Source organism: Asterias amurensis, chromosome 18, assembly GCF_032118995.1.
Source record: "Asterias amurensis chromosome 18, ASM3211899v1".
NCBI lineage: Eukaryota > Metazoa > Echinodermata > Asteroidea > Forcipulatida > Asteriidae > Asterias > Asterias amurensis.
The window spans coordinates 11775761-11791197 of NC_092665.1; the positions used below are offsets into that span (position 1 = coordinate 11775761).

A 15437-nucleotide genomic window follows, 5' to 3' on the forward strand; every position below is an offset into this window, starting at 1 on the left:
ATCCTGCTCATTGGTCTACTTCTCTAGTGCTTTGGATACTGTTTCCAAAAGCTCCTTGGAATCTATAACCCCAGGGGAATACCAAACGGTTGAAATGCCATCATTTTGTATCAGAAAGTTTCAGACTCTTTCGTTAGTAATGACTCTCACCCCTGACCGTGCCTGATATGGGGGTAGAGGGTAGAGGGTAGACTCCCCCTTCCAGTATGTTCCCACACTTGAACACACTATTTTCCTGTTGTACAGAATATACCCTCCCCTCCATAGAATCATCTATAGAATTCTTGAGGTTCCAAGCAATTGAGGGGGTACCATCATGCCCCCCCTCCCACCCCTGATATCGAACACCAAATGTGTTTTTATGTGTGCATATACTTGTGCTTTTAGGGGATGTCTACCCATCGAAACCGAGGACTTCAACAATTATGTGTGTACATTTGTACTAAAGTGTATATTTTGATGTTTGTTACTTTACTATTCTTTCTACAGGAGTCATTTCCATAATTAGTAGTTTTTCTGTTTTTAGTGATTGCAGGAACTGTTAGTATTCTAGGCTTAGTCTTTTATCAATTTGTTAGTATTCTAGGCTTAGTCTGTTATCAATTTGTTAGTATTCTAGGCTTAGTCTGTTATCAATTTGTTAGTATTCTTAAACAACAAATGTTGTTATCTTTTATACTTTGATGCCTTGTACTGTGATTATAAAGTGTATAGTTATGAATGCCATTATGATATTATCCGTTTCTCGCGTAAATGTTTTGTAACTGTCAACTTTTAGCATGTTTTCATTGGCTTAGTTATTGCATGTTTAACAATTTTATTGAGCGCCTTGCTAGCTTTAATCATGTTCTTATTAGACTAAATTTTGAATTTTTAACGAACTTGTAAAGCGCCTTGAGCATCTCATTGAGACAGATCTTGGCGCTATATAATAATTGGTTATTAATATTATTATTATTATTGTGGTTCCAGGAAGGAAGAGTCTCCCAGCTACCCCAGCCCTATCCTTCATCTTCTCTCCACCCAAGACTCGCTCAAGAACCGGTACTCGCCAACACGCCCTCAAGGTCATCGATGAGGTCACGACCCCTCTAACCCGACGACCTTTGACCTCCACCAACAACCCCCTCCCCACGGTGGGGCCCACCCCTAGCCTGGATCTGGGTACAAGTATTGGGTACACCCCAACAGGGCCGCCAACAGGGGTCACCACTCCTAGCACCGGCAGGGGCAGCACAAGACGGGGACGACGAAGTCACACTCCCAAAGTAGACACCCCTGAGGCGGTGTTGAGCTCCCGTCCGTCTCGGCGGAGTGTGACCCCTGTGGTGAGGTCAGAGCAGAAGGTCGGAGGTTATGATTTGTCTGCGCCATTGACAAGGTGAGTGAGTTTGTTGGAGTGTTGGGGTGTGTTCGGCCAAGTATGCTGTATGAAGCTTGTGAACTATCTCTACCCTCACGGGCACTCGTTAACACCTTGGTGAAGAGAAGCAACTTATGGTTAAGTGTCTTGCCCAAGAACACAAGTGTCATAAATGGGATTCAAACCCACACTTTGATGAAATTGTAATTGTACACAATGTATTTATGAAGGTCACTATTGTATTATCTGTTTACTTGTGTACATGTTTAATTACTGTTATTAACCTTTAGCGTGTTCATTTGATGGCTTAGGGTTTGCATTTTGACAATTTTATAAAATGCCTCACACAACAACTCGCCATAAATAACATTTCACTTCACAACTTTTTTATCAATGAAAGGTCCAAAAAATCACTTGGGACGCCTCACCAGTCGCCGACTGACAGCCCGGTGAACCTGATCTCCCCACTGGAGGAAGGAATGGACAGTGCACCAACAAGCCAACAAGGCCGACCGAAAAGGGTAGTGCGCATGGCCCCACATAGTATGACACTAAGGACGCCACGAGAACGCAAGACGCGTAGCGTTAAACTGTGGTAGCGAGTTTTTTAAATAATAGCATAAATATGAAGATATTTTTCTTGTCGATATTTTTGGCCTGTCAGCTGCTAACGAGAATACTCGTCTCAAATTTTGTAAATTTCTGAATTCTAAAAAAAGTTAAAATAAGCAAAATCATTATTGTCTTGCAAGCAGGAACAATGGGAGACTTTTTGAAAGCTCTGCCACTAGAGGGCAGCAGACCTACCAGGTAAGGGTGCTCAACTCCTATAGCAAACAATGGTAAATGCTAAACATTCAAAAATACTCAAAAAATATTTAGAAGTCTCTCAGCCTCTTGAAAATTAAATCAGATACATTGTCATACAACCAATTTTCAGATTTCTTCTCATTTTTTGGTAGGTCAGCATTTTGGAATTTTTGCTAATTACCCCAGAAGAAACACTCCCAAAACCTCATGCACACCGCTTGCTTTCATAGGGGAACTCGTGTCCAGTACGTCCTGTTCCAGAACAGTTTGGTTTATGCTGGCATTGTGTTATGAGAAACAAAGTACAGTTTGGCTAAATCTAAATACAAAACCAAAAACACGCAAAACACAAGGTATTTGCTGTCAGTGACCGTCACTCATGCTTCTCCTATTCCTAAGATGTTGACATTACCTGGTGGAGAGCGCCCTCTCTTGGTGATTGGCAGATAGTCCAAAGTTTCCCATTGGATTCCACTGTATGTAGATTTTGATTAGCAGGGAAATGGCATATTCTTGATGTCCATGTATAGCGCCCTCGTGTGACGATGTATTTTTTTAAGGACAATGGTTAAAATGGTTAAGCATTGAGCCAGTCACAATAGCAGACCAGGTGTTTCTTGTTGAAAGGGCAAGGGCACCAAGGCATGTTTTCCTTCCTAAAAGGCACCTCTATGAGGAAATTATAAATTTGTATTGGGAACATTTCATGGGGCACCAAGGCAATGACCAGGGGGCATATTGCCTCTACTGCCTCCGTCAAGTATCGGGCCTGCAATATAAGGAGAGTCAATAATCGACATATTTAACCTGGCTTACCAAGAGCATGATTTTTACCAAACGCTAGCTTATATTTGATTTTACATGAGTTTTTTTTTTTTTTTTTCCCATTATAATGCCCTTTGCTAGTCAAAAGTCTGAATTTATTGACAACAAAAATATTTTTTTGTTGCAGAAATTATCGGTATTACGTGTCGTTTGGATAAATAAGAAAGTGTACATTAAGTGCATGGCCTTCTCAAAGAACAAATCTACACAGCAAAGTATAGATTTGTTTTCTACATGTATTTGAGGGAGTGGGCATGCTGCCTGTGCAACCCGTGGCTTGTCGCCGAAGAACATGGTTACCAACAGCCATAGCATTAAATGTAACCTGTTCTTTATTGCAGGTTGTGGGTGATGTGATACAGTAGGAGATATTTTCTTCCTGGTTGAGGATCGAATTAATGAATAGATACACATGGTGCTACCGCACGATTACTATACATTTACACCTTACCATGGACTGTCTAACATCCCCTAGACATTTCTATAAACATTTTCCCAAAATTTTGTACTTAATAAAAATGGCAGAATTCTATCAGAATATGTGAGTGTGTGAAATGTCCTTGCTGTCAAACAATGCAATGTTGTTAGGGTCCCAATGTGACCTTAACTTTTTCATTGACTGGTCATCAGGACCAGTTTTAGCTTGTCATTTCCTTGGATAGTCCATCAGCTTTTTCATGTTTCCAATGTCATGTTCAAGAGTTGGGGTACTCTTTTTAACACAAAACACAAGGTCCACAGATTTACATTCAACTTACGCGTACACAGTTTGAAGATAATGATAGTAGAAGTCTTAAAATAGTACTTGCTGAGGTGCTGAAGTTTTTGAGAAATTAGTAAAACAATGTCACAAAAAACACATTTTGCATGCTTTTTCAGTAACTGGTCAGCAAGGACCAGTTTCAACTTTTCATTTCACTAGTCCGTTGCTTTTTCACTTGTTCATCTTTCATATTAAATGGGGATGCTTTTGAATACTGTACTAAATAGCCGGACAAATTGGCGACAAGTTTTAACTGGAGGTTTGGTGCTTTAACTGGCATTTGGCCAGCGGAGCACTATTTAAGGAAAAAGCTGGGTCACGTAGCATAATTACTTGCACACTGTAATGTGCATCTAAAAAAAACTAAATTGTACCGACTAATAAAATATACCAGAATTCCTACTGCAAAGTTTGTGTATTTACTTTTGTTATGTTGAGAAAAGTTTGTAAAACATAAATTAATTAATTTTTTACCACCATGTAGTTATGAGTTACATGTTTGACTAGGAATGATAACTATTAAAAACAGGAGTCAGTAAGACAACTTTGACAGAAGCCTGAGCAGTTTTTATTTACAAACCTACTACGATCGAGTCGTTGAGTCTTACTCGGTATAAAAATAGGCAGGATATTTACATTTCTAACGTGTCTTTTTTTTTAAAACATCAAAATTACGAAATAAAATAAAGAATCACCTTGACACATAACATTAATAATAATTTTACAAACCACTTCTAGAAATAATACTGTGCGTAATAGACTTTGTGCTAATGGATTCACTTTGGCTACGGCTTCCGGGCCTGGCTTTACACATTGAAGCCATGGCCTCTATTGCACCAGGGTCCAATTTCATAGAGCTGCTAAGCACGAAAATTTGCTGAGCATGAAAATGTTTGCCTTGATAAAAACAGGACTTCCCATCCAAATTTCTACGTGATTTTCAAGATAACCATACAACAGCTGAATACCAGTAACAAGGAAAGGCAACAAAATGGAAATTCGGTTGGTAATCTTGTTTTTATCAAGGAAGAAATTTCATGCTAAGCAAATTTTAGTGCTTAGCAGCTCTATGAAATTGGGCTCTGGTCTTGGCCATGGTGCCCCTTCAACAATAAGATAATTTATACTTTAAACCTTAATTTATGGATTTTAATTTTGGACCTTTTAATTTTTTCGTTTTTGTGGTTAAAATTTGTGTTGTTGTAAAGCGCCTGGGAGCATTTTTAATGGATTTGGCGCTATATAAGTGTTTATTATTATTATTATTATTATTATTATTATTATTATTACACTACTTTAAAAAAAATCATATAACTCAAATTATTATGGTATGTCTGCAACCCTTACCCTGGGTACCGCACCCAGTCCTATTCAATGTTCCCGCTGAACCATTGAAGCGGGTAACACTTTACGTAACAAGTATTAAGCAGATTTATTCTAATTCGCCTCGGCACTCAACCAAAGAAATCAGTATTTCTTCAACGATAAGATTTTCCAAGTGTTCTTTTATAAAAAAATAAAAATGACTTTTTCCCTTTCATTGATGAAATTCAAGGGGTGAGCCAAACTTCATAAGCTGCTGAAACATGATAGTGCTTTGCAAATTTCTGCAAAGCAAAAATTAGCAGGAAACCAGTCACAGATGGTACATATGATATAGTATTGTATTGTTTTGTGGCCTTTATAATTAGAAGCTACATGTTGAGTCCTTTCACACGGCCATGCAGTGCGATTATAACGCAGTTGCGATTTTTTGTAGTGGGTCCCGATTGCGGTATAGTCAGGATCGTTTGCCATTTTGTAACTAAGGATAGCTTTCACACGAGTGGCTTTTGCTTTTTTTATATCCTTGTTGCAAAAAATCGCAAAATAGTTGGATAAAAAGCTCTTGTGTGAAATGGGCTTTTGCGCTTTAGCAGCGCTTTGAAATCCTATTGGAATCACTCTACTGCTGATTGTTTAGACTTAGGTAACATTGAAATGCCTTCCCATGTAATTGTGATTTTGGCATACAACCCTCGGTCCTTCTGAATCTTTCATTCGGTTTGACAGTAACTGACTATCCAGCCACACCAGTCAACTTGCTGCGTTACTTGTTGCCAATGGATCGTTCCGGCTTTATACTAAGCTCCGCCCACCGCGCACGTGAGCAAGACACGTGTACGAGCACTCCCAATGACATTCTGCATGATTCTGCCGCGCACGCCAAATATACGCGCACGCATGACTGAGTTTGTCCGACCACAATCATTGCTGTGATTGGTCAAATGGGTGAATGCACACAGTTTGATTGACAGGCCGGATCGGTTCATTATTTCACTGGAACTTTTCACCTTGGTACTTGAAGACCTTCTGAACAACTTGTGCATACAAGTTAAGACATTATGGTGTGATTTTTAGGTAGGTTATTGTGGGTTGTTTTGACGATGTTGTGAGTGCACCCTACAATGTTTTTACCAGGAAAGATTAAAGAAAATGGATCACAGACGAGCCTGGGGAAAGCCAACCATGTTCACTCTTCAAAACATCACTTTACATGTAGCTTCAGTCTCCCGACGATGACTAGAGCGAGCTAGTCGAAATGTTGAGACAAATTTAAGTACTCACTCCACAGTAGTACAGTTAATCACGATCCTATAAGCTAAAGTAGTAGTCCCAGCCTATTTTCTATACCATCCGCCTGGTAGTTAAAAAGCAGGACAGTTCATTTCAGAACTAAGAAGTCTCCCGAACCCCCGAACATCTACTCCGCGGTAGTAGAATAAAGCAAGACAGTTCTCGAAGAACAAACTCTACCTGGCAAGTAGATACACACATGGTGTTACCGCAAATCAAATATATATTGATAGTTCACCATGCAATGCCTCAAATCCTTTATAGCTTAGAAAGCAATGAACTAGTAGTATGCAATTGTACTAATCATGGTGCTCGGACTGGATTTTGACATTTCCTTGAAAGGGCTTGTTTGGATCTGTTGGACCGAGGACTGCACAAGCAAACTGATTATATATCACAAGGGATTAGGCATTGTATCATAATCAGAGTCCAACAGTTTGGGTACTAAGTGAGGAAGGATCCCAGTAAATCAGTCAAGGAAGTTGGGGTTAATATTCCAGATGCAAAAATCACATCATTTAATTTCAATTATTTTACATTACTTCATAATGATCTCAGTCCTTTAAATCCTTAGTAACTCGACGTAGAACGGGAGCAAATTTAAGCTTAGGTCACAAACTTGCTGAGCTTAAAAGTTGTTGCTAAAAAAACAAAAATGGTAATTCAACCAAAGTGCCATGCCATATATGTTGCCTCTGGCTGGTTCCCAGCTTTGCTAGTTAAACTGTGCAGATGATTACCAGGCATGGATGAGTTAACGGGGGACCAATGAAATGGTGCTACATTAACACGCATAATGGTTATAACTCTTCACTTAAAAGAGTTTGCCCATTTCTGTAATACCTTTTTAAGAACTCAGTTTATTTATTTTGTGCAAGGAATGATTTAGTTCAGAAATTTCGAATTGCCAAATATTTTAGACTGAACGCGTTTTGTGTAAACTAAATCATATATATTGCAGAATATAGACGCTGTGACCCATGTTTACATTCAAACCGCCCTTTGTTGAAAAAAACACTAGTTTCGCCGGGTAAAATGATGTGTAGTCATGGTAAGATTGCATACACTTTCTAGCTGGCTGCCAAAACACAAAGGTTTTGCCCGGCTGTATGCGCGCGAATCATGCTATGGTTTCGAGTGATGTCAGAGGTCACATCGTCTATACTCGGTCTTATTGAATCTGGCTTTTTTATTTCACTCATGAAATGGAATATTCTAGATTGCACCTTGTGATTACATTCTGTGACAAGGCGCTCATATGCGTCAAATTTTAGTTTAATATTGAGGTAGTGAATGATGATTTTTGAGTAGCAACTGCTACATTCTACATAGCTGCTATTTGCATCTTGCAATAGGGAGATTTTGTACATCAATCAGGGAGATACACACATGTATATTTGGTTTGCGGTAACACCATGTGTGTGTCTACTTGCCCGGTAGATTTTGTTCTTTAGTGAACTGTCTTGCTATATATTCTACTACTGCGGAGTAGTGTATAGGATTGTTTGGGAGACTTCTCAGTTCTGAAAAGAACTGTCCTGCTTTTTTACTACTACTTGGTTGGAAGGTAGAAAATCGGCCTGGGACTACTATTTTAGCTTAAAGACGACTGTTATTAACTTTACTTCCACGGAGTGAGTTCTTAATTGGTCTCACTATTTCAACTAGTAGCTTGCTCTAGTCATCGTCGGGGAAACTCAGAATCACTTTAAACATAATAGGGAAAAAGTTTCAGTAATAAGGGAGATTTTCAAAGTTGTTCATTGGAACATGGAAAGATTGGGGGGGGGGGATTTCAGGGAGTTTTCTGCAGATAAAGGTAGAGTTTGCAGCTCTGTTAGAAGTATTTTGCGTTTTTATACCCGGAAACCATGCACTGCTTGGCAATAGACTTGATGACAAGTCGTTAGGCGCTGCCTATTTGTTAATAACACACATTCTGCCGTTCATGCAACAGTCACAGTGCGATATTCATGCAACGGTCGTAGGTAGCGCTTTGCCACTAACTCACACACATACTGGGATCAAGGATGAGTGTACCATCCCCGTAGCTACACCGCGCTTAACAAATACAGACTTGATTTCAAGACTACTGTGAAGAATGCTTTGTGTCTGCAAAGAACTTTCTTCCACTAAGCATTCATTGTACGCTTACAGTAAACGGCATCTTGATATAAAGCCCCTAGACTTGTCAATTAATAATCACCATTTTTTATAAACTACAAGCAATTTAATAAAATTGAGGCCCATCAAAATACAAAACAACATTTTTTAAATTATTAGTGTTACTCTATTAACCTTTCTCACCATAATTATTATACAGACAAATTCCATTTAGAGTTTTTTTAAAAATATGCAAAATATTTATACAACAGTTGACTGAAGAAAGTAAAATTAGTAAGCATTTATAAATCTAAATTAATTATTACAAAATAATTCCCATTGTGCAACAACCATCAAATAAATACATCCTACACAGATAACATTAGACTTGTGGACAAGTCATTAATGGTCTGTCGCGGTGAGATAGTGGAGTTGTGGTGGTGTGGTAATGATTCAGGTTTCTGCGATCAAAAACTGCTCTCGCGGAAACTGCTGGTTGCCGACTTCTACTCCCCATTAAATGAGACAGTAGTCTCGCGGGGCCAGCAGTCTCGCGAGAATACAGCGGGGAGAGTCGGAACGCTTTCACTGCGACAGACATTTAACGACTTGTCGACAAGTCTAAGATCACATTGATAAAGTACTGTTTTCTGCAACATTGCAAGTAAATTAATAAAATAACCAATATTGAAAAGACAAGTATAAACCTTCTATGTGCAATAGCTAGCGAAACTCACAACAGGGTTTTGAACCCCTCCTTTTTCACAAATTGACCAAGAAATGTCGTGGCCGAGTATCACAAATCCAACCCGTTAAAAACCCAAACATTAAATTATAGGTCGTAGAATCAGGTCCCACTCTAGTCAAGTTTTCTTTGTCAACCCAAAATGGTTGAAAACCTCTCACAATGTCGCTTCCAAGATTGTTTCATAAATTGGATTTAATACTTGGCTGTTGTGGGGTTGTATGACTACCAACAGTCGCCTCCGAACAAAGATGTTCACAAAATAAGGAGACCACCAACATAGGGCAAGATAGCTCAGTTTGGAGAGCACTGGTATGTTAACTCGCGAGTTCACAGATTCGAATCCAACCCTAGTCAATTTTGAATTATCCAGTCAGTTTCCCTTGTGGTTTATAACTTTTTCATTCCCTTTTCTGTTTTGTTCTCAGTTAATCATGAGGTCACTTTACGTGGTAAGTGTGACTGAACACATGCATCGAAATTCACCAACAAGTAAAGCCTGGTTCATACTTACTGCGAATGCCAATGCAAAGCGAACGTTGACGTCACAGATTCGCAACGAATAATTTCGCAGGGGTTGAACTGTGCTTACCTTTTGCGAATGTTCGCAACGTAAAAGAGTTGTGATGTCAAATTCACGTCAAATTCGCTTCGCATTAAGTATGAACCTTGCTTGAGGATGTTTGGCTTCTACTTGTAGATACATCATCTTAAGAAACACTTTAAGAAGTTAGGACAAGAGCAAATACAAACAACAGAAAACATCAAAAGGGAGTATTGTGCGCTTGACACCATTGAAATATTAAAAACGGATCCAGAACAATTTCGATCATGCTAAATGCAATTTGCTTTTTTCAACTCATTGCATTAAACGTCACATGCGGCAGATACTGTTTGCCATGCTCCCAAGTTTTGGGAGTCAAATTGCACTTAGAAAATAACGGTGAGCATGAAAACACTGCATCAAAATAAAATCAAATACAAATCAAATATGAAATTTGAAAGTTGCACTACATACATGTAGGCACTGAAACTCAGAAAAAAAAGTCACGCTGACCTTCCTGTGCTGACTGTATGAAAATAAATGACATAACAAGCTTATCTGTGAAATACGTTTTTGCTTAAGCAAATTTGTCCGCTAAAGTTAGCCTGAAAATTTGCTCACCCTTCCTAAGAAGCCGCTATGAACTTACACAAAGGACAAAGACTGCAGTCAAGAAGTCAGTGTTCCACACAAGCCTTTTTGTTTAATTCAAACCAATGAACCCACAACAAAAGACTGGCCCCTATACTGAATGGAGTGCACTGTTCAAGTTTCAAAAGTGATTCTTAAAAATCAAATTCTTTTGGATCTGTTTTGTTTAGATAACTCTTAAGTGCAAGAGTGATATGTACCCCCCAAAAGAGAATATATATAATATTATTTACAAAAACATATTCAAAGAGCAGTTTTTTGTGTCCATAAATCTTACAGTTACACTTATAAACATAAAAAGACAGTTAACAAGAAGAAAAAAATAGAGTATTTAGTTCAAAACTTTAGGAATATTATTATTATTTTTTTTAATTATAAAATTTACAAAAGCGTCAAACGATCCATATTCAAAATGGTTAACAACGAGCGACACTATTGGACATTGTATTTTAGTATGACAGTTTCTGACTTCTAGATAATAGTAAACTTGTGGGCAGGAGTCTTTTTTCTGATTTGCCTGATTTCGGAAGTCAACACATAACATCAGGACCAATCATTTAAGGCAGTGGACACTATTGGTAATTACCCAAATAATTATTATTATAAAACCCTTCTTGGTAATGAGCAATGGATAGCTGTTGATAGTATAAAACATTGTGAGAATTGGCTCCCTCTGAAGTGATGTAGTTTTCGAGAAAGAAGTAACTTTCCACGAGTTTGATTTCAAGACCTCAGATTTAGAATTTGCGGTCTCGATATCAACCATCTAAACGCACACAACTTCGTGTAACAAGGGTGTTTTTTCTTTCTTTGTTATCTCGCACCTTCGACGGCCGATTGATCTCCAATTTTTACAGGTTTGTTATTTTATGCATATGTTGAGATACACCAAATGTGAGCCCTAGTCTTTGATAATTACCAATAGTGTCCATCCAGTATCTTTAAATGGAATCTATATAAGAGCGTTCAACAATTCAGATAGTATAGGTTAACTATGGTTAGCAATCCAACTTTCTATTTGAAATTACTCGCATCGTTAAAAACAAGTGCACTTTTTTAGTGTGATTCCAAGTAAGAGAGCAAACACAATGCGGGAGCGAATTGACATGTTTCATGCGCATCCGAAAGTTCATTATTGTGGTCTTCATCATAGTGGCTTTCCACATGTTTGAATGTTTGAAGTATAATGTTGACTTATTTTTGTATCAAAAACTGAAACAAAGTTAATAAAAATGTTCTTCCCACCTCTAAAATAAAATTTAAAAAACTTAATTTCAAAACAAAAATTGGATTCACTAATTGATGTGCGTATCATTAAGAAACATCTCTACCTACTAATGAATTTAAGAGGCACATTCTTAAAGTTGTTTGTTTGAACTATAAACAAACAAAATCAAACTAAAACTTAAATTTGTTGTACTTATGTAGATATCTCTGAAATTTGGCCCTGGTCATAAAAAAAAACGTCTTTTCATCTCTGATGGCAAGTCTGTCTTTTCATCTCTGATGGCAAGTCTGTTGCCTCTTTCAAGAAAAGCTGAAGGTGTTCTGAAGGTGCACGGAGATCAGTAAAAAAAAAAAAAACATGTGTCAGATATGAACAAAATGGCGGCGAAAGATGTTCAGATATCGCCTTTTGTGAATTGGTTACACTAGCGCCTCACAGTTGTTAAAGCCATGATGGATTTCAACATACCACCAAAATACAGACCGTTCTCAACGATAAAACCAAATACACCTGAAAAATTAATTCCTGCCTGATTTAAATGTTTTCGCTCTGTTTACTGTTCTTGTTCTTCTTTGGTTCCTTCAACGCCTTCTGCTGATGCCTGGCATTCCAGTGTAAACATTCCTGTAGTCCGTCAAACCAATCACTGATCTGGTCACTACTGCAGATGGACGCCACAGGGAAGACTGACGTTGTGATTCGCAGACTGGTGATAGAGGGGGAAAAAATAAACGTCTTTACTCAACGGAAAGAACTTGCAGTGATCTTAGTTTTGCGTATCTGTTATATAACTGTGGCCAAGATAAGAAAACGGGGCTCAAACTCTGGTGTTTCTGACCATTGGTTGTACCATTTTTTCCTGACCATTGTCAGCATGGGCATGTTTGGAAGAATATTCAAACGGTTATAAAGATTGAAACCAGTTCCTGCGCCAGGAGTGTCACCAGTGACAGACATGGCGCATTATAAGTTTCCTATATTATTATTATTATTATTAAGAAAGAAACCGGTTATCTTACCACCATCCCTTGTGGATTTCTTGCCGATTCCTTCCATCCAAAGAAACCCAAGCAGTGTGACGAGCATCAGGTGAAACCATTACCTGTAAAAAGACATCGCGTCATTAAAGCCATTGGACACTTTAAGTAAACAGTTTTGTCCAAGGCCCACACTTCGTGTATCACAACTTCTATATAAAATAACAAACCTGTGAAAATTTAGGGACAGTCGGTCATTGGAGTCGGGAGAAAATAACGGGAGAACCCATCCTTGTTTCCGCATGTTTCGCCATGTCATGACATGTGTTTAAAATAAATCCGTAATTGATATTGTTTTCATGTTTTCTCAAAAAGTAAAGCATTTCATGGAGTAGTATTTCAAGAGAAGTCTTTCACCATCACCTTCTGTAAAACCTGTATAGTTATTTGTAAATCTGTGAACTTTTAATTTTAACTATAATACAGCATTCGTAAGGTGCACTTTCCTGTAAAACAATTTACAGTGCCGGTCTGGACGATGTTTAAGTATAATCTTACACTTACAGAAGTTTTGACCAAGGACGTGGGCTACCTCACTGTATGAAAGGAACCCTTGTTTATTGAACGACGTCCTAGGTGAAAATGCCCATACAGCGCATGCTATTGTGGGTGCTATCTTGTCCAACTAAAGGTGATCAGGATTACCAATTCATCATCACTTTCGTGTCGCACAAGGGTTGTTAGTTTTTTCAGCTTTGCAGTGTGAAAGCTCACAAAATCAGTCACGCATGGTTATAACAAATAAACAATCCACGCTCGTAATTTTTTTCCTTTTTTGGGGGGGGGCCGTGTGAAAAGGGCTTTTGTTCAACCCAAAACTATTTAAGATGTCCCTAATCAGTCTTCCTTGTGGTTTATTACTAACAAATAGTTTCACCACAGTTTAAAAAAAGGCAAAGTTGCCCGAGGATCCTGGTCTTACCCTGAGTTCCACTCCGGCGGGGACCACTATGGGCCTGAAAGACAATGTGTGTGGACAGATTGGAGTAATGAGAATGGCTGGTACATTGGGATGCATCATGGCTGCACCAGCTGCAGCAGCATACGCTGTACTCCCAGTAGGCGTGGATATAATCAGACCTGGAAGGGGGGGAAAACAAATGTTGGAGCGCCATTAGCAACAAACACTGAGTGACAGATTTGAGAGATTTATAAGAAGTCATGTTATTATTCTAATTATAATTATTTTGTGCTGTTGCCTGCCTTAATGACAACACCCCGGTAAAGAAGGCATTAAACAGTAACTATCTGGAACATAGCTACTAATCGCAATAACATATGAGATCAGCGCGACGGACCCCAGCTGTCTATGCGGTAGAGTGAGTGAGTGAGTTTGTGAGTGGGTGAATGAGTGAGTGAGTGAGTGATCATACGTACCATCCCCCGCGACCGTTGTGACATGCCGACCATCTAGGAAGAGATCAAGATTGGAGAGGTATGGTGACGACCCTCTGTCTATTACAACATCATTTAGCACCTGTCGAGATCAACACAATCATTACAACACTTCACATAAGGTCACCGTGGTCAAGTGGTTAAACTGCAGGACTTGCAATAACAAGGTTGTGGGTTCGACTCCCCCAGGTAACCGCTGATTTCATAATGACTAGAATAAATATTGTCGTCTAGTTACTGAATCACAATTTCTTCATTTGTGTAACTCATAATCATAGACGTTAAACCAATGTTTGTGAGAGAGATTGGTTGTTGCCAGCTTGGAGTTTGCCAAGTTCCCTTGATGGGAAGATCATTCAAACAAACAATGGCTGCTCGACGGCAAAAAGACTATGGAGACGTGGCAAAGCTGCCAATATTTGCATCGCTCAATCAGGCACCTACCTAGCCCCAGCATCTGACGTCACACTTTGAGGCTCATCAAACACCTGCTTTGAGCACCTGGTTGGATCCTGCCTGAATAAACCCCTACTCTTCCACAAGAAGCATTCTGTGTTCCCGCTTAACATAGCAAGCACCTTTGTTTGCAGGTTCCCTCAGGATTGCAAGCTAGAGTGGTTAAAGACACTGGACACTATTGGTAATTGTCAAAGACCAGTCTTCTTACTTGGTGTATCTCTACATATGCATAAAATAACAAACCTGTGAAAATTTGAACTCAATTGGTCGACGAAGTTGCGAGATAATAATGGAGGAAAAACACCCTTGTCACACAAACTTGTGTGCTTTCAGATGCATGATTTCGGGACCTCAAAATATTATTCTGAGGTCTCAAAATCAAATTCAACTATTTCAGTGGAAAATTACTTCTTTATCGAAAACTACGTTACTTCAGAGGGAGCCGTTTCTCATAATGGTTTATTCTATCAACATCTCTCCATTGCTTGTTACCAAGTAAGTTTTTATGCTAGTAATTATTTTGAGTTATTACCAATAGTGTCCAGTGCCTTTAAATTCATTTATGAGGCATCCTTGGTTTCATTGCCAGAAATATATGATAAAAAAAAAAAATAATTTATGAATTGAGGCATTGCATGGTGAAGTATCAATATATATTTGGTTTGCAGTAACACCATGTGTGTATCTACTTGCTATAAAAAAAGTAGAGTTTTATTCTTTAGAAAACTGTCTTGCTATATATTCTACTGACGCGGAGTAGATTTGTTCAGATTTTCTTAGAAGACTATCAGTTGTGAAAAGAACTGTCCTGCTTTTAAACTTTTACCTGGGCGGAAGGTAGAAAATTGGCTGGGACTACTACTTAAGCTTATAGCGAGTTCTTAATTGGTCTCAACGT

At 38.6% G+C, this 15437-nt stretch overlaps 2 protein-coding genes across 6 annotated transcripts in view; one reads left to right on the forward strand and one right to left on the reverse strand.

Annotated features, from left to right (window-relative positions):
* Positions 1–9761, forward strand: part of LOC139950801 (protein ELYS-like) — a 68271-nt gene extending 58510 nt beyond the window's left edge. For all 3 annotated transcript variants that reach the window (XM_071949615.1, XM_071949617.1, XM_071949616.1), the window contains 2 exons: positions 973–1381; positions 1764–9761. In XM_071949615.1, the coding sequence (XP_071805716.1) occupies positions 973–1381; positions 1764–1962 (608 nt within the window). In that variant the 3' untranslated portion in view covers positions 1963–9761. The remainder of the gene's footprint in view (positions 1–972; positions 1382–1763) is intronic.
* A 139-nt stretch (positions 9762–9900) lies between these two features.
* The window catches only part of LOC139950802 (NAD kinase-like), a 40355-nt gene continuing 34818 nt past the window's right edge, over positions 9901–15437 (reverse strand). For all 3 annotated transcript variants that reach the window (XM_071949618.1, XM_071949621.1, XM_071949620.1), the window contains exons 8-11: positions 14063–14162; positions 13608–13765; positions 12668–12750; positions 9901–12354 (exon numbers count right to left, since the gene is read on the reverse strand). In XM_071949618.1, coding sequence (XP_071805719.1) covers positions 12183–12354; positions 12668–12750; positions 13608–13765; positions 14063–14162 — 513 coding nt within the window. In that variant the 3' untranslated portion in view covers positions 9901–12182. The remainder of the gene's footprint in view (positions 12355–12667; positions 12751–13607; positions 13766–14062; positions 14163–15437) is intronic.